The sequence below is a fragment of the Sabethes cyaneus genome, chromosome 1 (genome assembly GCF_943734655.1).
Source record: "Sabethes cyaneus chromosome 1, idSabCyanKW18_F2, whole genome shotgun sequence".
NCBI classification, from domain to species: Eukaryota; Metazoa; Arthropoda; class Insecta; order Diptera; family Culicidae; genus Sabethes; species Sabethes cyaneus.
The window spans coordinates 168,680,137-168,701,730 of NC_071353.1; the positions used below are offsets into that span (position 1 = coordinate 168,680,137).

The 21,594-nt window shown below is 45.1% G+C and overlaps 1 protein-coding gene across 1 annotated transcript; it reads right to left on the bottom strand.

Annotated features, from left to right (window-relative positions):
- Positions 1–2,983: 2,983 nt before the first annotated feature.
- On the bottom strand, positions 2,984–19,864 carry LOC128732612 (uncharacterized). Its single transcript, XM_053825895.1, has 4 exons — positions 19,790–19,864; positions 4,809–4,962; positions 4,467–4,742; positions 2,984–4,401 (listed from the first exon to the last, which is right to left on the bottom strand). Exons 1-4 carry the CDS (start codon positions 19,862–19,864, stop codon positions 2,984–2,986), a joined length of 1,923 nt encoding a protein of 640 aa, XP_053681870.1.
- Between the last annotated feature and the right edge of the window lie 1,730 nt (positions 19,865–21,594).

Below are 21,594 nucleotides of genomic sequence, written 5' to 3' on the forward strand. Positions count from 1 at the left end.
TTCCTCTTGCTTAGCAACTTTTGCCAATACAGCTCATATGCAACTTACCTCTCTCCAGCACCCAGAATAGATCATTTCAGTTGAAACTGTCGAGTCAATTTCCTCTTCTTGCATACGGACGTTCAGCATTAGCGGATATTCGAAATGTTTTCAAAACGTTTGTTTTCGTGGTTTTCGTCAAATCAAAACAACAAGTTCATAGGGTGCACGCCTTGCGCGTATGTGAAATACTGAGCTTAAAAATGAATTCGTGTTTTTTATATTAGCGGGGTTGAGTGTGCCGGTAATCGTGAGTGCTACGAGAGTGAAAAGAACAGAAGAAATTGAGGTTATTGTTGATCTTCGAGCGAGGCCTCGCGATCAGTCGCGGTGTTCTGTCAGTGTGTGCGTGAAAGCAAGACCCCGGTCCGGGAACCCAATTGTTTGTGTCGAAAAACAAGAAAACAAGAAAAATCTCAGTCCATCCGTGATCGTTCGGCCGAAAGGCAACAGCGCGAACTAACGGTCCAGCCCCCAGGGAGCACGACATTCGCGCAGTTATTCTACCAAGTTGTTGCTAACGCGAGACGCGAGCATCCAGGCACGGAAAAAGACAAGGTTAGTAGCCCCATTCTGCTCATAGTGCTTGCAATTCCGATAAAACTGTACATATTTTAATACAAGTTTTAATTGAAATATTGCTACGGTTCGCGTCTCATTACTTTCCATTCCGAAACGGCCACCTCGGATTCGCGCAATCGTAAAAGTGATTTTCGGAGCGGAAATTGTCTGGATTAAGTCTCGCACCTGCACGCAACAGGGTGAACACGAGGAATCAGCAACCATCGAATCCTCCCCAGTCGATGTCACAAACGGAGCAAACAGCAGCAGGCTTTCGCACTTCAGTTGATGAAGCAGCAACAGGATTTCATGCAGTAACAGTAAACGTTTTACACTCAGACGTTTCCACCTAACCTCAAAATCATTCTATAGATTTGCTGGATTCAAACAATATCAGCGTTTCGTTACGAACCAGGGAACAACGTCACGCTCGCAGCTTGGTACGCCAAGTACGATTACCTTTTCGAAAAGGATGCTGCTCGACTCGACGATGAGACCAAGGTACTGAAGCAGCGAACCTATCGAATCAACAAATGCTGTGTTGAATTCGAACTAAGCAAGATTACGGAAGACCAATTCAAAAGCCTAATATTTGTTTACGATCTGAAGTCTGAGGGGACAGTGAGGACGGAATGAGATTGCTGTCCCAGATAGAGAAACGAACGGATTGTCTGGCCGGAGATCCACTGAACCTGCTTTTCAAGTTCACTAGCATCGCTTAAGTCAACGGCATGCCTCGTCAAGTGCAGTTCTACGTGGTGGAAAAATCCCTTAAGTTACTAAGGATCGACATGACATGCATACGGCAATCGTGTCACTAGTTCTTCTACCTCTGTAGAGATTCCACCGGGGTTACCTTGATGATGTGGTTGTTGGTGAAAATGACGTTCAAGAGCCGTGGGCCAACCTTCGTGCGGTGCTGGGAGGTCTCATCACCAAGAAAGTGTACCGTTTTCTGCACGATGGTTGGCCAGAATCAAAGCAAATTTCCAACCCTGAACTAAAGCGTTTCTATTACCGTCTGGAGTCCTTCATCGCTGTTCAAGACTGCATCCTCTTTGGCATGCGTCTGGTCATTCCTTCGATTTACCGTTGGCGCTGCCTGAAGCAGCTTCACCGTGGTCACCCTTTCATCCGATGGATGAACACAATTGCCAACGTCTGCTGGCATTCCTTGGACAGCAAAATTGTTGACTATGCCAACATACCTTCGACTTCAGTGCATGGACGGGAAGATTGAAGACTTTTGTATTCGGAGATCCATCGAGTACTTAATGTATTCCGACGAATCTTAATTCTCCGCGACAGAAACTACCATCTTTGGTCTAACTTTAGGACGCCTTGGGTTAGTGCTCCTATTCCACTTGAAGCTCATGATTCACTGGACAACATCTCGAAGAGTGAACGACGAGCCGACATGACTCAAGCATTCCACCTTATTCGTACAAAAAACCACTTAAAAGTGATGATGCTTTTTCGGATTCAATTAGTAACACCAAGAATTTATTTTTCTATACAATACTGTTATGTGTGTGTGTGTTTCTGTGTGTGTTCAACTATCGATAACGGAGTTGTTCCATCTCATCTACAAAACGATTTACTTGCTAGGAGGGTGTATTGTTCCGGTAGTTGACAGTCGCTTGCACAGGACGCTCGCAGCGCCAGCCGCAGATCCGCCAACCAAGGGAACAAACCGATAATAAATTAAATAACTTACTAAACTTCGTTAGCTAATGCTTGCTGCTGCTTCCGCTAGCTGCGTCCACTTTAAAACTATACTGATTGAGCATTTCTCCCTTAATCTCCATATACTCGTACAACGGCTTTCAAAAAGAAAAATATTGCCACATAATTTACCGCTACGTACTCGCTACGATTAACCTTAACAAATGAACTATTTAACCTTATCAGTGATATATAGAATAATCTTTGTTCTCTCTTCTGTTAGTTTTTCTTCTCGGCAAATTTTCCTGCTGCGCAGCTTCGAAGATAAATCAGCAGCAAATTGAGCAAATGTAGGACAATTTAAAAAAAAACAACAAAAAATACACCGCCAACTTCGATTGCTGGCCGGGCTGTGCTCTTTTCAAGAACGCCATTTTACTTACAAGCGATTTCGTTCCGTTTGCATCGCGTCAGCTGCTACGTGAGTTTTAGATAAATATTGCAACAAAACCCGAAAGAGTGACGGACTTTTCCTAACACTTTCAACTTAGTATTAAAAAAAACATTGCGCAGCCTGCGCCTTTTTCAGCGCCACACTCTCCAACCGTCCTCACGGATCGACTAACTCAAATGCGGTCTTGTGTCATGTTTCTTTTTCTCCCTCACCCCATTACCAACTTGTTTTTTTTTTGCTTTTCTTCCAACAAACGACAATGACTCACTGAGCCGTCGTGCTGATGTCGATCGGGTTGCGTGCCCCGCTGGATGCAGCCAGGGTGGCTGCGGCCGCTGCCTGCTGTTGTCTCGATCGGAACAATCTCAGCGTCATCCAGGTGGCAAAGTTGTTCGGCGGAAGATGGCCCGCTGTTGCACCCGTCGCCTGCTGCTGTTGCTTGGCCATCTCCTTCTGCAGTTGATACCGGTACAGCAGCGAGCCGGCGATCAGAGCCGATATGATGGTTGCCGAAATTACCAGGATGAATAGGATGCTGAAGCCGGGCACCGGCATGCAAATGCCGTAGACGACCTCTTCGGCGATTTTGCCCTGGAAAACGGTGACCGCTTCCTGTTTGGTGTCCGGATTGAAGGCCAGATCGGCTTCGGAGATGACCTCGTAGATTCCGCTGACGCCAACGTCGGCCGAACGCACCTTGCGATCGGTGATGCGGATCGAACGGCGTTCACGCCGTCCTGCTGGGAGTTCGTTTTGATATTTTGGATTCCGAACGTCGTCGGCGTCCAGATTGAGGGCACGAGGGCCGGCCACAGCCGGTAGGCCCATTCGCTTCTCGGCGTCCATCTGGCGCGGTCCGTGGGGGAATTTCTCGTCTTCTGGGGTTGATTTTAGGGGTTGCTTTTGTGGTGGTGGAGGTGGTGGTGGTGGTTGGTGCATTTGTGGGGGTTGTTTCTTGAGCATCTCGGCCGGTATCATCGAGTGGTCGTTGAGGAAGAGTGACTCGAGCTCGTCGATCGAATCCCGGTGCGGCTGGTGATGGTGGTACTGCAAGTAGCCGCTGTCCTTCTTCTTCTGGATCATCGGGACGATGGGTTTCTTGGGTCCCGGCGGTGGTGGTGGCGGTGGAGATTGGTTGAAGTTCTTGTCGGTGTGGATGATGTCGTCGTAGAATACGTCCTGTTGGTTGTTGATGGTGTCTTCTTCGGCTGAATCCTGCAGGACGTCGTTGCTGTTCTGGTGGTTGTCCAGGGTGTCCTTGCGGTCTAGTAGATCGTGATGTTTGGAACCGGGACCGGCGCTGTGTTGGCAGTGATCCAAACAACCGTGTCGACAGATTTCGACCTTACACTTGATGTGGACGCTGAGAGCGTCCGGGAATTTGAAGGCATGGAAGAAGGCGTACGTAATAACGGACGCCTTATCGTCCGGAGCACGAGCCTTCAGGAAACGAGAGATCATCTTCGGTCGCAGAACGCAACCGTACTCGTCCGAGAGTTTTATGATGTGACCAGCTCCGTCGGACGCTATGCAAGATTTGACTCTCATGTCGAATTCTCCGCGGAAGTCATTGATGGCCACCACCAGCGTCATGGTTGATCCGAGCGGAACAATTCCACTAACCGCCGGAGCCCATGGTCCTTTTCCCTGCTGAATTTCCATCCAACAGTCAACGTTGTCACCTAAAAATGATGCGGAAAAATGATGATCTTCACTAGTGAAAGGATCGGTGATCAGTTTAACTTACCTCGGAAATCCAACTGAATCACGTCCAGATCGGCGATGACCATTGGCGGCTTGGAAGCTGTCTTCTCGTAGTCGTTGAACCATTCGCAACGTAACCGTTTCGCTTCATCCCAAACTTCGAGCAGATCTTTGTCGTACTGCACGACAACTGTGTTCTCGTAGAACTGACCGTTGAGATCCGGCTTGGTGCCGCAACGGGAGTACGAAATGCGGAACGTAAAAAATGTTTTCCCGGTAGAAGGTGGAACGTAGATGCACCGAGGGTCACTGTGCTGACCTGATGGATGGAGAAAACGATAATTCAGTGTGATGTTGGATGAAGACGGACGGTTTCACAGTTTACCTTTTGAACTGACGATTCCCTCAAAAGGTGCCGAGAAGGATAAATGCACATCCATGTGGTCCTTACCGCACATCACTTCCAGAGCGGTAATCTGCGGCATTCCGTCCGGTCGTTCCACTGGCCATATTTCATTCGCCGGAGCGGCAACATTAAACTGCAAAAAAGAAATTAAATGCGTTTTACATCATTTTCCTTCATTCATATTTTCGGAAGCAGCGCAAATATCGTTTTGAATTCAGTTTACAATAAAAAAAGCGTATATCTTGCGAACGAAAAACCAATTCAATTAACCCAAGTCATTTCACACGTCGAATCAATTGAAATTCAGTCAATAGAAATCAATTTCCAGCTCGAGGGGTAAATGGACTCCGGCCAGGTAAGCGCCAAACCGAAAGGAGGAAACACCCGAACGTAAAATCTCAATTTCTCCCGCACACAATAGAACAAATGCGACCAATTTCCAAAAGTCCATTAAAATTTACTTCGCTCGTTATCTCGGCACCTTTTCGTCTCTTTCCACACGAGCCTACCGACCGACCGACCGACCGACCGGCCGGGCGGCCGACCGTCCCTGATCTCGCCACCAGGCAGTGAAAAAAAATAAAACATCCGAGAATACACGCACCACGGCACAGCCTCCGCACCGGGCCGGAGAAACAAGCTCGAGACCAAGTTAGTTGCCATACCTACGTGAGGCTGCACACACTTTCCATTTTTCCCCCCGCCTGCACGCTGCGCTGTTCCGCCGATCATCATCACCCGGATCGGGGAACCACTCGCTTCGACCGTTCATATCAGTGATAAAATGTTTTTTTTCTTTACTTCCAACATTGAGAAACAAAAACAATAAAGAAAAAACAAGCCGAAAGAATTCGGTTCGGTTCGGGGTTCGAACGGCACTTCGACGAACTCAAAATATTTAAACATCATCCTGCGGGGTGCGATTTGTCGAAGGAGACCGTGTCGATCCAGCCAGTCAGCGCGGCTGGATCGGTGGATGGAGCACCTTAGCTAGGTTAGGTAGCGGCAGCGGTAGCGGTAGCGGTAAAAATTACAATCGTGCATCCCCGAGGGCACGGCCGCGGCCGTTCAGAATTCCAGCTTTTCTGTTCCAGGGGAGCAACACTTTTATGAATCGACAGGTTTTTTTTCGGCATTCAATTTTGATGGCACGAGAAGAAAACAGTTGACTTAACAGTCAACTCATCTCAATGTGTTGTTGCTTTCGTGCTGTTTTATGGGCCATGGGCCTACTATGATCATCTCTCTGTTCTGTCGTTGTCGTTCTTTTCCTACCGGGAAAGTGCATTAACAGTGACGATTGTTGGGACGTCCATCGCTTTCATTTAACGAATAGATTTAGGGTACTTTATTTAAAACAGATTTTTGAAGTATTAAAATGTTTTTAACTCCAGCTCAAGTGGGCCAGGACCAGTGTAAAAAAGTAGCTGCACATTCAGAAAAAGCTGAATGAACCAGCAAGTAACGAACCTCGTTGCCGTTGACAACGAGTTTCATTTATAGGTGTTTCCAGAGCAACGATGCATGGTTAAGTAGAGTGTCTTTTACAATATTTACTGTGGGCTAAAAATGTGTCTTATATCGCACTAAACGATTTTTTTTATATTGAAAGTGTTGCAAATGGTCCGACGGGAACTCTGCTCAAAGAGAGCAACGAGCGCTGACTGTAATGAAAACTATAGCTTGACATGTGTCCGACCGATTTTTGGCGTGATTGGTCTGTAAAGTTGATCAAGCAAAATTGTCGGATGGAAATTCTGACGACCCTGTGCTTTCTAGTCTTGAGCATCGACTGGGTTGCAACCGCAGTTGAAGGATCTTCATCCCAGGGACGAAGCCAGAAAATATTCTTAGGAGGGTTTACCAAAACGAACATCTGACATAACCTAACTTTATTAATTTTATTCAAAAAATGGGAAATTATATTTAGGCAAAAGCTTCTTCAAAGCCTACTTGGGACCGTACGTTATTCCTCATTGGCCCGTATGAATAAAACAGATTGCTTTACTTTTCCCGTGTAAACCTTACGGAGGAAGTAAAGTAAACTGTTTGTTTTATTAATACGGCCTATTGGGCAAGCTTATCAAGTCCCTGTATGCTGATCAATACCGACGCCGCGGTGCATCCGAATGCGGGCATGCTGGTAGGAAGGAAGTGGTAGTCTAATACTTGTTGCTACGAATGACCCAGGATATCCTCTGAATCTGCACAAGTATTTCGGAAAAAGTACTATTGTTAGCAGAAGGGGAATAGATCAGTATTCATCTTAATGGATGATGTGATCTGTCGACGTGTCGAGTGATTTCATTGGGCCTTGAACATGGAAATGGACTTGAACTTGGACTTGGACTTGAACTTGAATGCGGATTTGGACTTGGACTTAGACTTTGCGGGAGATATGTTGCAATTCTTCCAGCAAAAGTTAGTTGACCGCTATATATTGTATGATGGAGCCACAGGTACTGCAATATAATTTATAATTGAAGACGCTTTCCACGGTTTGTGTACAATTTCCATTCGGTCCATTATCAAGCACTTCGATACTACCAGCTGGCCAGGGGCTGTTGCGGCGAACATCCCCTCCCCGTGTCGACTTAATTTCCGGTTGAGCGTCACCAGGTCATTCTATGTCCAGCACAGACAACTTCGCATCTTCAAAATGCCTATCAAAGTCTTCACTTCTGCTCGACGCGTTACCTAATCTTTCCCAGTGATACTGTACGGTACGGATCACTCGTCCACGTAACCGTCGGTTCCGGATATTTTTGTCCACCGCCAGAACCAGATCTCCCATGTTTATCGCCTTTACATCCCCCAATGTCAACGGCCTTGCATGAATTGCCAAAACGGTTGCGAACGGCTCGTCGCCCAGTTTCCGTACTATCGGAACTCATCCAAGCGCTGACTTTACAGCTCAAACCATTCTCTCGCAGCAGCCTCCCAGAACTTAAATATTGGTGGCTCTTGTCGTATCAGTTTATCAATAAACTACGATTCATTGTACTCGGTCCTGAGATACTCGTCGCCAATTTGTTGCGCATCTCGACACACGCAAGTCGGCTTCAACCTGGTCGAACCGTCTAGCACGATGGACCCGTTTACTGCAGGTGCGCGTTCTTGTAGAGATTGGATTTACTGCACAGTCATCCGGCCTCTTTCGTTCAAATGCGGCAAGTGCACGTATGTCTTCCATAAGCAAAGTTGCTTCCTCCAGTCCGTAGAGGAATAAATTAGCGTTTTGAACATCGTCAGCTTTGTGCGGCGGCGAATGCTCCATAATCGAAGCGTCTTGTGGAAGGAAAAGTGGGCTCGATTTTCAGTTTGAATGCGTCATTGAATCTTCTTACTCGTATTATTGTCGGCGGTGACCAGAGATCCCAGATATATGAATTCATCAACCACTTCCAGTTCATAGCTGTCAATAATCACTATCCGTGGGAGGCAAATGTTACTTTCTCTAGAGCCTCTTCCTACCATTTATTTGCTTTTCGCCGCATTGATTTGTAACCCAATCTGCCAAGCCTCCGTTTTTAGTCTGGCGTAGATTGCCTCCGCCGTCCCAAGGTTTCCAGTAACGATGTCGAGGTCGTCAGCGAACGATAGGAGTTGACTACTCTTGCTAAAGATCGTTCCTCTCGTTTCGATGCTCGCTTACCGGATCACAACTTCAATGGCAATGTTGGATAACATACAGGACAGTCCATCCCCTTGCCGCAACCCTCTGCGCGATTCAAAAAAACTCGACAGTGTCCACGAAAAGCGCACGTAGCACATTTGATCAGCCGCAGCAGTTTGCCCGAAAAACCGTACTCGTGCTCGTGCATTATCAGCCATAGCTGTATCATTTGCGCTCGACTGTATCATATGCTGTCCTGAAATCCACGCCCGGGCATGGGAAATAGTGAAATATCTTCAGCTTACTGTATCTTCAAGTGCGATCGAAGCGACTCTATAAGTAAACTATTGAGAGGTGGAGAATACTAATCGCCGTTAAAGAAGGTCATCAACGCAGTTTCAATCAACCCGGTAACAAAGTGACAGCTCCCATACTAATCAAACGTACCTAAAACTGCTGGTTCATGGTTCACGACAGATGTTTGAAAGCGGCGTAAATATCGAAGAAAGAGTTTATTATCATTTGTTTTGGCAAAAAATCCATTGTGCATATAAGATCTGAATTGGTTTATTATTTCAATAGAGTATTTTACGAACTGACAACATCATGTCAAGTATCAAAACGTTTCCGTGGTAATGACAATAGCAGCATAACTGGTTCTTCTGTCATAATAACATGCTCTATTTGGTTCTGTCATGTAACAGAGTGTTTTTTGTACAACTGCAACGATCTCTATTGCTTGGATTTACTCTTGAATTTTGCTTAACTTGTTCTGTTAACGACAAAATCGATCCAGCAATCATGAAACATGAAACAATGCTGAAATAATCAATACGCACTTATCAAATCGTTGTCTAGACAGCTTTTTGTGTTCACATTTAACGTAACAAAAATTAACATTTCCTTTGGAAATCGAAGGTGCGTTAATTTTGGCCGGCACGTAAAAACGATCGTCGCGACATTTTTGACACTGGCGGGTGTTATGGGAAACTGTTAATAACTGTCACTATGTTACGGGGTAGGTTTCAATGGATGATTGCAATCCCACGTGTGTAAGCGAGGGCGTAACATAAAGAAGAAGTTACGGAAAATCTGTATCCAGTGTACCGCACCCGCTCGTGGGCTGTTGGCTGCTCACAAGTTGTTGGCCTCGTGAGCGGGCTGTGCTGAAAGACCGTACTTGCCTTACTTCAACACGATCACCATTAGTCGCAAGTTTTGGTGGACTTGACAGCGTTGAAATTTACGTAATAAAATCCGAAAAGCCCGCAAACATTTCATTAGTGCCAGATCCGTAGAAAACAGTTATCGTCTACGATTCATCGGAAGTGACTGCAACGTTCTACCCACAGAGTACGTGGATAGACTGGAATGAAACTTGAAGCTGAATCCGTTGTCTTTTTGGGCTTTCATAAGGGCCCAAAGGACATCACAAATGCACACCGAGTAATGTGTCGTACAAAGGAGATGTTTCGAGTTCAACCATAGGAGCTGCTCATCTATTTGCTGATTTCATCAAACGCGTTTTCCGCACCAGTTCGCCGCCGTCCCATTCCAGAGGAACGAAGCTCCCGATTGATGAAGAGATCGTGCTACTCAAGCCACAAGTACTGATACTTACCCTTATTCTGCGAGGCGAGTGACGTGACTATGTTGCAGTCACCGCGAATCAGGTGACAATTGTCACCTAGGTGACTCGTCTTGTCACTTAGGTGACTCGATTCGCCGTGGCGAGTCACGGCGAGTGACAATTGTCGTATTGAGTCATGTGACTCGCAGAATAAGGGTGACTGATACCCATTCGCTGTGTGTGGATGGATTGACTCCATTCATTATCAAGAGTTATGTGGAAGAACTAGCTACACCGATATCGCTGATTTTCAGTTTTTCTCTAGCCGGATGTACGTTCCCGTCTTTTTGGAAAACTACTAAGATCGTCCCAAAGAGCAAATCAGATCTGAAGAGAAACACTTGACTGGAATCGAAAAGGATAACGAAGAACAGAAAAGGCAGACCAAGAGGGTCATAGCGTCGCAGCTTAGCCAACGTCGTCTGGACCATAACGGGTGATCACCGGAAGTGGAGATCTCTCATTTCATTCCTTTGTTGCTTAGATCAATAACGAAATAAGTAAACCACAAAGTCGACTCCCGGTTCATTTTTTGTATTCTAGCTTTCACGATAAATAATTATTCCATACTCGCCTTTTCCTATCTTCTGTCGTGTCTAGCAAATCTTCTACAGCATTACGACTTGAATGTTAATACCTTATATAATTTAATTTAAATCGGCCGAATTTTCCACTCGACCATTTGTTTCTCTGTATTTAACTATAATTTTTTCCCATGCACCCATTGCCGTCATGATGCCTACGCATCTGCTCGGCGTACCACAGGTGTGTCATCGTTCCTTCAACACATTGTACCGAGCAGAAAATCCTCTTTTATCCGAAGATCTCGTACAAATGTGATTAATTGAAAGCGTCCATTCCTCTCATCGGAACAAAAGGAAACATTTCTTCTCGCTTGTCTAAACATCGGAAAAGAAAGCAAATGAAAAAAAAAACGAACCAAGTCTACGATGGAAACAAGCTACACGATTCCACCGCCTACTTCAACCTACAGGGTACTCTGCGACGCCGACGCCACGAAGCAATTCAAGAGTGTAACAACAATCCATAAAGTGATTACCACCCAGCAACCTTTTCTCACTCACCCAACACCCAGACGATGGCGATGATCGAAGTGGCAAGGCACAAGCCGTAGGGCCGCCTCGTCGCGGCCGGCGGTAGTCACTTAGTATGAATGGTTACGGCTTCTGTACAGTAATTAGCAGAGAATGAAAAATATGGGAGTTTACGGGAACAATCACTCGTTACCGACGACGTTAGGTTAGGTACAGCGATCCACCCACACACGTGGTATTTTTTCTCCTTTGATGAAAATCTTACGCTCCGACGACAGCAATCAGTGCATCAGTGCAGTGTGCCGCGGAAAATGGGTGTAAACTCATATGAATCCATGACGATGGCATCTGTGGTCTGGTACAGACTGAAATTTGCCTACACGACCACTTACAACTTCCTGTCACTTGTTTTGTTTTTTTTTTTTGGGTCGCTATTGTGGCCGTTTTTCTTTGGATAGTAGTACACACGGCGCGGCGCCCACGCCGGAATGAACGCCGGAGAAACGTGTACTGTTTTTCCATAATCATTTGCCTACTGATAAAATGGGGTTTTCGGGTTGGAAGTTTATTAAATTATCGTGGGAGCGTCGTGCAGATGATTGCTCTACCATTCGGACGTACCAGAGCTTTTCATGTTGCGAGGAAATCGGGGTGTGTTGGTTTACTTCATCAAAAATATTTATTCCACGATGTGAGTTTGAGAAATATGATTGTTTGTAAAAGCGGTATTCGAGAATATCGGAATATTTCCTTTGGAGTTCGTGATAGTCTACCGATCCCGCAGGAAGAACCCAAACAGAACCTTTCAAGTCTACCGCTAATCGCACGCCTGATCGGCTGAGAGAATTGGCCCATCTGAAAATTTTCGGTAGAGACGTGATTCATTTGATAGTACCGGCTCAGCCGAGCCAAATATGGCAAAGCTATCTATGGAACATTTGTAGAATTAGTTCTTATCTACAATTTTGTTGAACAAAGTTTTACTGTATCTTTTGTAGTTATGGTGCTACAATGATAGTAACTCATCAGTGACTAAATGAACGTTCATTTAATCACTAACAAGATACTAGCATCGTAGCACCGTAACTACAAAAGATACAGTAAAACTTTATTCAGCCAAATTATAGATAATAACTTGCTCTACAAACGTCCCATACATAACTTTGTCATATTTGGATCCGCTGAGACGGTACTGTCAAATGAATTAAAATTGTGTCAAAGTGATCGAATCATCCCTGGAGACGTACCACGAGTTGTCAAAGTTCTAGGAAGCCGTAGAGCCGATGTCGAATAAGGATGGGACATTGCCAGTGGTGGACCAGCGGAAGAGCAAAAGAGCTGTAACGGTCGCCTAGTTTGCGATAAAATATTAAATTATCAAAGTTTCGAAATCGCTTGCATAGAACTTTGATTATAGAACCATGAGTAAAAAAACATCAAATCAAAAATAAATCAAAAACATGAGATTGAACGCCCGACGGGTACACAATATCTGGCTTACCCCAGATAACACAAGATCGTAATAGAAAGTTCACATTAAATCGTTTTCATATCAATTTTACATTGAACTTGTATAATGATTAGAGTATGTCAAAACAAAGTGAACAATAAGTTGTTTTGCAATCGTGGGTGTCGTCATATACAACTCATGACTGTGAATTATAAAGTGGTATAGATGATTGCAATATTTAGTTATATCTTAATCATATATTCAGGAGTATCAAATTACGTGTTATAAAAACCACTGTGTAAAATGCAAGATAGAATTACAAATAATTGTCAAAATTTTCGTACGCATATTGCCTTTCCACTTTGGTACATGTATGTTCTTATCTGGCGTGAAATATAATTTTTTCGTTCAGATATGATGTCGTATTTCTCAGTTGCAATCGAGATATACAAACCAAATGGTTTACTGGGACCTAGCACCGATTCAAGTTTTGAGAGCATCTCGCTAGAAGTGATGTTGAAATAGTCTCGTTTTCTGGACAGTACTGGGTTCGGTTGAAATTGCGAACTGCGAATCGGGGATCAGAACGGGAAAGCTACATTCAAGAAAGGACCGGGAAAGCTAGACGAGTTCGACCAATGACCATCTGAGTTAACTTGAACGCAGCTAGGACTACTAGAATTACGGGTATCCGGTTAGTTCGGCCGTAGTGTTCAATGTCAGTGACCTGCCTTGGACTCTGATCTGAGGGCATTCGAAGTTTACCGTTCATTTGACCCGGATCTGTCGAACGGATAGGAAGGTTTTAGTCTCCCGCGTCGCAAAGAGTGCTTAGCTAAACTAGTGTTAAGTGATTACCGCCTTACGAAAGCAATTTATAAAATCAAGAAGCATAAGATGAGCCTACGTTACCCATCGTTTCCGAGGGTCATATTGCCTGGTTAGCTAGTGACGTGGCCAGGAGGAGTCGCGTCGTTAACATCGCGACCCAATCATCCGTTTCTACCGAACGTCACTTCCGTTGGATATCAAGCAGAAGTCGACGGAGAGTTCGCCCTGCTGGGTGGATAGACGCGGCGGCCGTCGCCAACAGAGCCCGCAGTCGTCCGCTGTAAAATCGACACGATCCGCACCCACATCGCAGACAATCGAAGAGATACTATCGCCGTAAGTCCCCGTAGCAGCAGCAGTCTGTACTATAAGTACAGATCGATCCTTTGTTATCTCAGATCACATGTGCAAGTCGGCTCAATGAAGCCGCAAAATGTGAATGCGAATTGAACGAATTAGGCAGAGGCCGCATCGTTACCGGTAAATAAGAAGAACACGCACACAATTGGGGCAGAGTTAGACAATTAGATCATATAAAAATTGTAGCGCGCAGTGAGAAATAAATGGAGTGTAATCTAATGTAAATTCGAATTTGGAAAATTGTAATATGCCCGGTTTGATCGCTCTATTCCTGAAATATTTCTGAGAGTCTTATGTGTCGCAGGAGCATGTTGTCGCGCTTCGATGGTTAGACAAATTCAGTGAAGCAAGCTACTAAGTTTGAATCTTCTCAAGCGCTTAGGTCCTCTGGTGTCGAGTGGCGGCAACGGCGACTCATGAGGATCGGGTGAAGCCTGAAGCAGCTTTCGAGGATATCGGTCTCGACATTGCTAGATGAGGCTGCTCGGGAAGCTCATCACCACCTCCTCTGGTCGTGCGGAACCGCGGAATTGCCTCACCGAAGAGGCCGACAGGCGAGTGGCGTTGTCGTCATGGCCGCCGATAAACAGATGATGAAAATTGTTGCAACGGAAGTCATCAAACTTGCAGCCAAACGCTGTACAGATAGTTCCCCCGTTGAATCCCAATCTCCTGTCGGTGATTTAAATCGTCCATCACGGTCACAAGGTGCGGTTCAGCAACTAAGGCGTGAAGGATCGGGCTGATGCCAACCGGTATCCACGGTTTGCAACATAAAGATTGTACTCAAAAATATGCGACACTTTCTTCTTATTGCATGGGTAAAAATTGATGAAATTTTGAGTAACACTAGTTTAGAGTGTAATGTTTACATATGCAGAATTTCGTCACAATCTGTCAAGTGGTTCGAGCTCGGCTTCCAATTCCAAGCAAGAAATACTTCGACAAAACATTATGGGTGCGGTCGTAAAAAATTGAGGCCAGTCCCACAGGTGGATCGTGAAACAGTTTTGAATCGACCGTTCGACCGCGCCCTGTGTGGTAAAATCGTTCAAGAAGACCCAGCGACGAGCTGGCGCCGGAAGAAAAGTGAAGACGACCGACCAAGCGCAAGCACAATCCGAACGTTTCGATTCGGGACGCGGCCAAGAAGGCCAACTTCAAGGCAAGGAAGGCGCCGAACCGAACCGATAAACAGAATACGGTGGCCAAATCCCGCACCAGGAAGCTGTGGTGCAAGTGGTTGGTGCAGCCAAAATGCATCGTAATGGACGACGAGACGTACATTATAGCGGACGCCAGGCAGATCCCCGGCCTAGAGTTTTTCGTCGGCAAGTCCCGCCTTGATGTTCCGGAAGAAGATGGTCCACAAGTTTGCCAAGAAATACTTGGCGTGGCAGGCCATCTGTTGATCCGGTAAATTTAGCAAACCGTTCATAACGGCGGGCACCATCAACGGCCAAATATATAAAGAAGAATGCCTCTGGAAGCGCCTGCTGCCCTTCCTTCGGTTCCACGAGGGTGACACTCTGTTTTGGGCCGGATCTGGCATCGTGTCATTACGCGAAACCAACGATGAAGTGATACGAAGCCAACGATGTGCTGCCGGCAGTCAGGCACTCGCGAGTTCAGACTTTCGTGAATCTAGATTTCCACGACGACATTCCGCATATAAGACCGAAGGAACTAACCGATGACGAGTTGAATTTTAAGTAGGATAGGATTTGGTGAATCATCCTACGTGACAATTCCGACGCTCACTCCGTTACAATCTTCAAATACACCCGAGTCACAAGTGTTGAGGCGCAGTGTTCGGAAGCGCTCAATCCCAGGCGAGTACCATGACTTGGTATTCACGAACAGATACTTAAAGTTACATAATTTCCCATTTCAGCTTGAGGAAGCCGATTCGAGTGTCACACGGCGTGCAGGCGACAGACGACGAGAAAGAACGGTGATACTCGAACCCCAGCGGAAGCGTTAAGGGGTCCCAGTGGCAAGCCGCCATCGACGACGAATTTCGGACGCTGTTGGAGAGCGAAACGTGGAAGCTAGTGTAACTACCAGTAGGCAAAAAAGCTTTTGGTTTCAAATGGCTATTCAAGCCCAAGAAGGACGAGAAAGGGAATGTGGAAAGGCGTGAAGCGTCGTTTAAGTGAAATTCGTTTTCATGGCCTTGGGAGTCCAGCCAACGAAATCGGATCCATGCCTTACGTATGGCTGAGGAATGGTGTTTGGTCAAATATGCTCATCTACGTCGATGAAATCGTCGTGACGCAGACGGAGTAAGAGTTTGACGAAATTTTTAAGACTTCAAGCCCACTTCAACGTAACGAATTTGGGAGACATTCATCATCTCCTTGGAGGTGAAGAGCAGTGCATACGAATTCAGGATCAATCAGACCACTTGCATCCGCTTCAGCTTGGACAAAGCAAAACCAACAGCAGAAAGAGGAGATGAGGAAAGAGGTTATTGCCCGAGTCTGGTCGGAATTTCTGTACGTATCAGCTCTAAGTGCGTTATCATCCTCTGGTCTTTAGCAGCTTGGCCTATGCAAGCGATTCAAGTCTACGACGTTTGGGACTTTAACCTGCACCGTACATCCGAATCTAACTGTACGTAACAGTACACACACGGCCCAATATTGCGGTGAGCGTCTCAATTTTGGCGCAAAAGTAAAGCTGCCCTAACGCCCAGGACAGGATCGAAATTCCACCATTGTCCACAATTTACAGCTAGGCGCTTCGACCGGTGAATTGGAAATGTCGGTCTCTGGTATCCTCATTATGTTCTGAGGTGAACCAATTGCGTAGAATTCGCGCAAGCAAACGTGTGTCGCATGAAGTTCGACCGAAGCGCAGTTCCAGGAGCTCGTCTGGACTAAACGGTTGATGGAGAAAATCGGCGAAGGCATCCGTGGTTTCATCGCCGTATTTGGGGACAACTAAAGCTCTGCATTAAATGGGTAGAGGGCGACTGAATGGAACGACGCAGCAAACAACTCGATACAAAGTTCTTCTTCGTTCGTGACCTGCAAGAGAAGATCATCAATACGTTATTGAAATTTAGTTTCTTTTTACAAATAAAAGTAACGCCCAATTTTGGTCAGTTCGAACCGTTCGATGCTTTCCGATCGCACACGACCAATTATCGTTGTCCACCTGAGTGGTCACAGTGGCGGCGGCGACGGCGGCTTATCACCGCACAACTTCAGATGGATTTACCTTTGACGGCTTTGTCATCCATGGATGACTAATACGAAAGGCACGACGTTTGTCGATCCGGTCCGCGTGACGTGCAAAGAGAGGACAACGGCAACGTAGCATAAAAAAAGTGAAACTCCTACCTGCCAGCAAAACGGTAATAATTTTCGCGATAAACCCTATTCGATGGTTCGATGTTTTCTGGAATTTGCATGTTCTTGTCGGATAATACTGAGTAAAACGAATAGTTTAGAGATGTTTTGCGTTGAATGTCATTGAGCATTAAGCACGGACAAGCAAGAAGAATTTGTGACCAAAAGCATAGGATTTGTTATAGTTTATTCTCATTTTTGTTAGGATGCCGCACAGGATCGTCGTGGACTACCGATAGGAGCAAAAATTACCACCACGCACGTACCGATACGATCGAGGTACATGATCTGCACTAAATTAGCATTACACTGTCATCTGTATGTAAAATTTATTCCCCACTTTGTGTTCGATTTACGTGGCTTCATGCAGAGTGTAAAACGTACGACAGACAGATCGGCACAGGGTCGGCACCGACGGACCGACGGTCCACGCAGTCAGGCATCAAAACTGGTTCACTCATGATGGTTCAGCAGCCCCGGTAGCAGACTCGCTGCGCAGATGCAGATGCAGATGCGCGGTGCATAAAAAACAGTTTACCTTCACCTGATGGTGTACATACAGTGCTGCGTTGGTTTGGTTAGCAATGCGATCACGCGAAATAAACGGCACACACAAGTGTTCCTTGTCGATCGGTCGGTTGGCTGGTGTGAAGTATAGGTAGGTAGGTACATTTGACAATTTCCTGTCGCTATTGAGTTCGCATTTTGGACAATAAATTCAACGCCGAAAGTGTGCCGAATGCGTGAGGGCACTGTGAAAGTATGTAAGATGCTCTGACTTTTCAGCTTTTGACGTTTTGTGGTGAAATATAAAAACACCGCCTGCTTGATTCTCTGTATCCTTGACATTTTATATTTAGGTATTCCAATAGACAGTTGTCTTATAATAGACAGTTTAACTTCCTACATATCGGAAATTAGACTATTGTCAGTAAAGCTTTTGATTCCACTCCAATAGATTGACCTCATCCGATTTCAATTGCGCCACTTTGTGATACGTTTTCTTTTCCAACGATCAGCTGGGCAGCTGTGTGGCAGCAATAACTTCGAATTGTGTCAACAAAAAGAAAAGAAGCCTATCTAAGGCTCGAAATCACCCCGTCATCAACACGTTTCCGTCGCGTCACGTCGCGTCGGTTGGCCGTAGTCGAGCCCCCGCGCGGCCAACAGCAGAGACAACCTGAGGCTTCTCGGTGCGTGTCGTATTTGTTTTAATCTTTCTCGCGTGTTTTACGAGCACTCGCCAAGTGTCTACTTTGCTTGTTGTACTCCGTCACCGTCGTCGGTTATCGGTCTGAGTGATCTTGTCTACGCAGTCATAATTTTATTTATCGTGCAAATGAGCAGCGCAGTTGTGTCTAGTGTTAGATACGGTAGAGATTGCTGCCGGTAGCGAGCAGGTGAATGATGGAACTTTCATCTAGATAGGTTGCTGCGAATTGCATTCTTCTGCTGTAGAAAGATGGACGTGTTTTTTCAAGATTGCACGGTTGTACTAGCATTGTATAGAGAAGAGATGAACATTATCTCTGATGTGCAAGTAAACTATAAATCAATGAAACTTGACAATGTTGAGCCAAGCTTCAGACCTCTTCAATCACCCCAAACAAACGCTGCTCTGGTATCCTTTTCCTCACTGTATTAAAGGAGCGCAGGAAGCCAAAACAAAGACGGGAGAAAGATAAGAAAAACTAAAATAATCACGAGCACTCCCTTGAAGCAGAAATTAGAATCAAATTTTCAATAAAACAATAGAAAAAACTCCGAACGAAACGCAAGCCAGAAACTGAATCAGAAGCTTCAAAAGGGACTAAACGGACAGTGAAGGATATGCTTTCAAAGGGCTTTGACAGCATAGAAGAAGAAGTCCTGAGGCTCGCATTAACCTCTAATCAATATGGAACGTTCTTTTCGGTTGCTTGTTACACGTCTTAAGCATAGATCTAGCTTTCGTATAATCGACATTGAACTTTAAAATTTATGATTCCTTACCTCGACAACCACCTTCCTCGCTGCATCAATTGTAAAACAAAAACTTTAACTTCCCAAACGTACCAAAGGTTCATTTTGGCTGGATCACCAATGTGATGTATTCAGTATCTTAATCATATTAATTGACCATCCAAATCTAAATCTATCTAAATAATAGAGACTCTAGCTCCCAGATCGATCATGACCTGACTAGTTTGATACCTATAATGCCAAAGAATGACAGAAAGAAGGGCCAGACATGAGAGTCACATGCTCACTACAGCTACAAGTCCGAACACAGAATAGTATAGGCAGAAAGGCTAGAGTTGTGTCACCGTTCAAAAAAACGCAAGTACGAGGAGCACGTACGAGGGCGCCGGCTGCGTATGTGGCCAAAATAGCCAAAAACAGAGTAATCACAATCCACAACTGTTTTCAGCAGAGAACCAGAAAGAGGTCGTAGATTCTGGGGCAAACCCTGCTGTCGAGGACCATGCACTTGCAACTGATCCCAAGTAACAATGTGAGTTTTATTGCGCTCTTATTGCGGTTTTCATGACCAGTTTTGGTCATGACGTACGCTTGGTCAACAGTGTTACAACGTACCGCTTGGTCAACAACACTAGCATAAACTTCTATGCAACCATAAGTGCTATTTAGGTAATTTTACCATTAAAAATTTAATACTCACCACAAGAACTGCCAGCAGGAAATATATCCGGAGTAGGTCCCAGAGTTCACCAGGAGCCCACCGCAAGCTCCTCATCGTGGGAGCTTGTTATTATCTGTAGAGGAGAAACACGGAAAACCGAACATTAGAATTATTCGTAATTATTAAATACGTCTAAATACTAAATAGAAAACATTCATGGTTTTTCTTCTCAACAGTGGATGGAATTGATGACGATGACCTTCTTTCCTAAAGGATGGCGCAACATGCCGCATTTCGACCACTACTATGGGCTTCTTATTGCGAGGAACTTGATGACATGAACAACACGAATCGTTAATCTCCCGGAAACTTTCAGTTGACCACCAAGATGGTGCGATCTGACACTATTAATACCCAATAAACCAGCTTCAATTCAAAACCTTGAACGCAACATTAGGAGCACTCAATGCGCCCCAATTCTGGGCAGTTTTTCCAGAACTTTTTCAGCTCTGAGCAGTGTGCGAAAGTCGCAACAACATAGTGAGCGGGCCTGGAAGTGTATTTGTGTCCAATTTGATGTGCGTCTCGTCCTTCATCAAAACGCATCGACTGAACTGTTCCAGGAAAAGGTCATACACTGATCTGTTGTTTCGTGTCGGTTCTGAAGTTATGGATGCTTATGCTCAATTTTTTGGCAATATTTCTGACGAATAGAATACGGAACATTTGATGTTAAGAGGAGAACTGCTTTAAACTCCCTATTCCGGCCCACTGGTCCCTACCTGCGTTGGGGTTTCGGTAAATCCTCTTCTCAGTGTAAGTTTCTCCATGTTTCTTAATGATTTCAAACACCGCAGACCTTGAACACTTAACGATTTTTGCTAATTCGTACAACGTTAGGTTCTCAAAACACCATTCGTGTGGAAATCTGCATGCCGAAATACTAAATCCGACCCACGCTCTTGAAATTTGCACATATTTTGACATTTAGGTATTAGTTGTGTTGTAAATGCAATAATGAGAATTCTACATACACACTGAAATAGTTCTCATAATTTTTCGTTAAGAATTAACCTTGCAAATTAAACATCTTAAGTTTTCCTCGTCGTGTTTACCTTCTCGAAAGGTGTGAAACAGTCCCAACACCGTAAAACTTTTGCACTGTATCGTCTTCCGAAGTCAGTTAGTCAGTTGGATAATAGACAGCACGAGAAACGGTAATTTTTCACCGTACGCCCATCGTTGTGGGTTTTTTATCTACCATTTCTCAGACATGGTGGCGAAAAAACGTTTAAAAAACCAGTAACATACCCATTCGGTGTGTGAGCACATACATCATAGGTCTTCCTCGATTGGAAAAAAGAAGCTTTACCGCAAGGTTGGATGATTCCATCACAGATTTTTTCCCATTATAATTTGTTTTCATTACACATGAAAAGGAAACTTGTTACAGGGTGAATATATATCGCATATTTTCTCGATGAGAAATTGCTTGTGCGGTTTTTTTTCTTTCTGTAGAAGTCATTCGAAGGCTTGCCGGCGGGCGCAGCCTGCTGCCTGATTGGAAGTCAAGAGGTTAGGTTTGAACAACGGTCCAACGCGCCGCGCCAGCGCAGCGCCACCGCTATTTCTTTTCTCTAATTATGCATTCAGGAGGGGTGTGCGAAAAAGATTAAACATACCGTTTCGTTTCAATAGTGGTTCAAGTGATCAAGATCGACCGCAATATTTAAGTTGGTGTGGTTGGTAAGGCCACAAGGTCAAACTTTACAGCAAGTTCGAATTCCTTCGAATTACGCTTCGTTCGATGGCTTTCCAATCAGAGCTGCTGAAAGTATAATCCT

Bases quoted from the DNA above. Each gene is read 5' to 3' on its own strand.
- LOC128732612 (XM_053825895.1), bottom strand. From the start codon at position 19,864: ATGAGGAGCTTGCGGTGGGCTCCTGGTGAACTCTGGGACCTACTCCGG. The intron at 4,963-19,789 runs GTGAGTATTAAA...TCTTTTTTGCAG, and splicing joins TCCTGCTGGCAGTTCTTGTG to TTTAATGTTGCCGCTCCGGC. The intron at 4,402-4,466 runs GTAAGTTAAACT...CATCATTTTTAG, and splicing joins GATTCAGTTGGATTTCCGAG to GTGACAACGTTGACTGTTGG.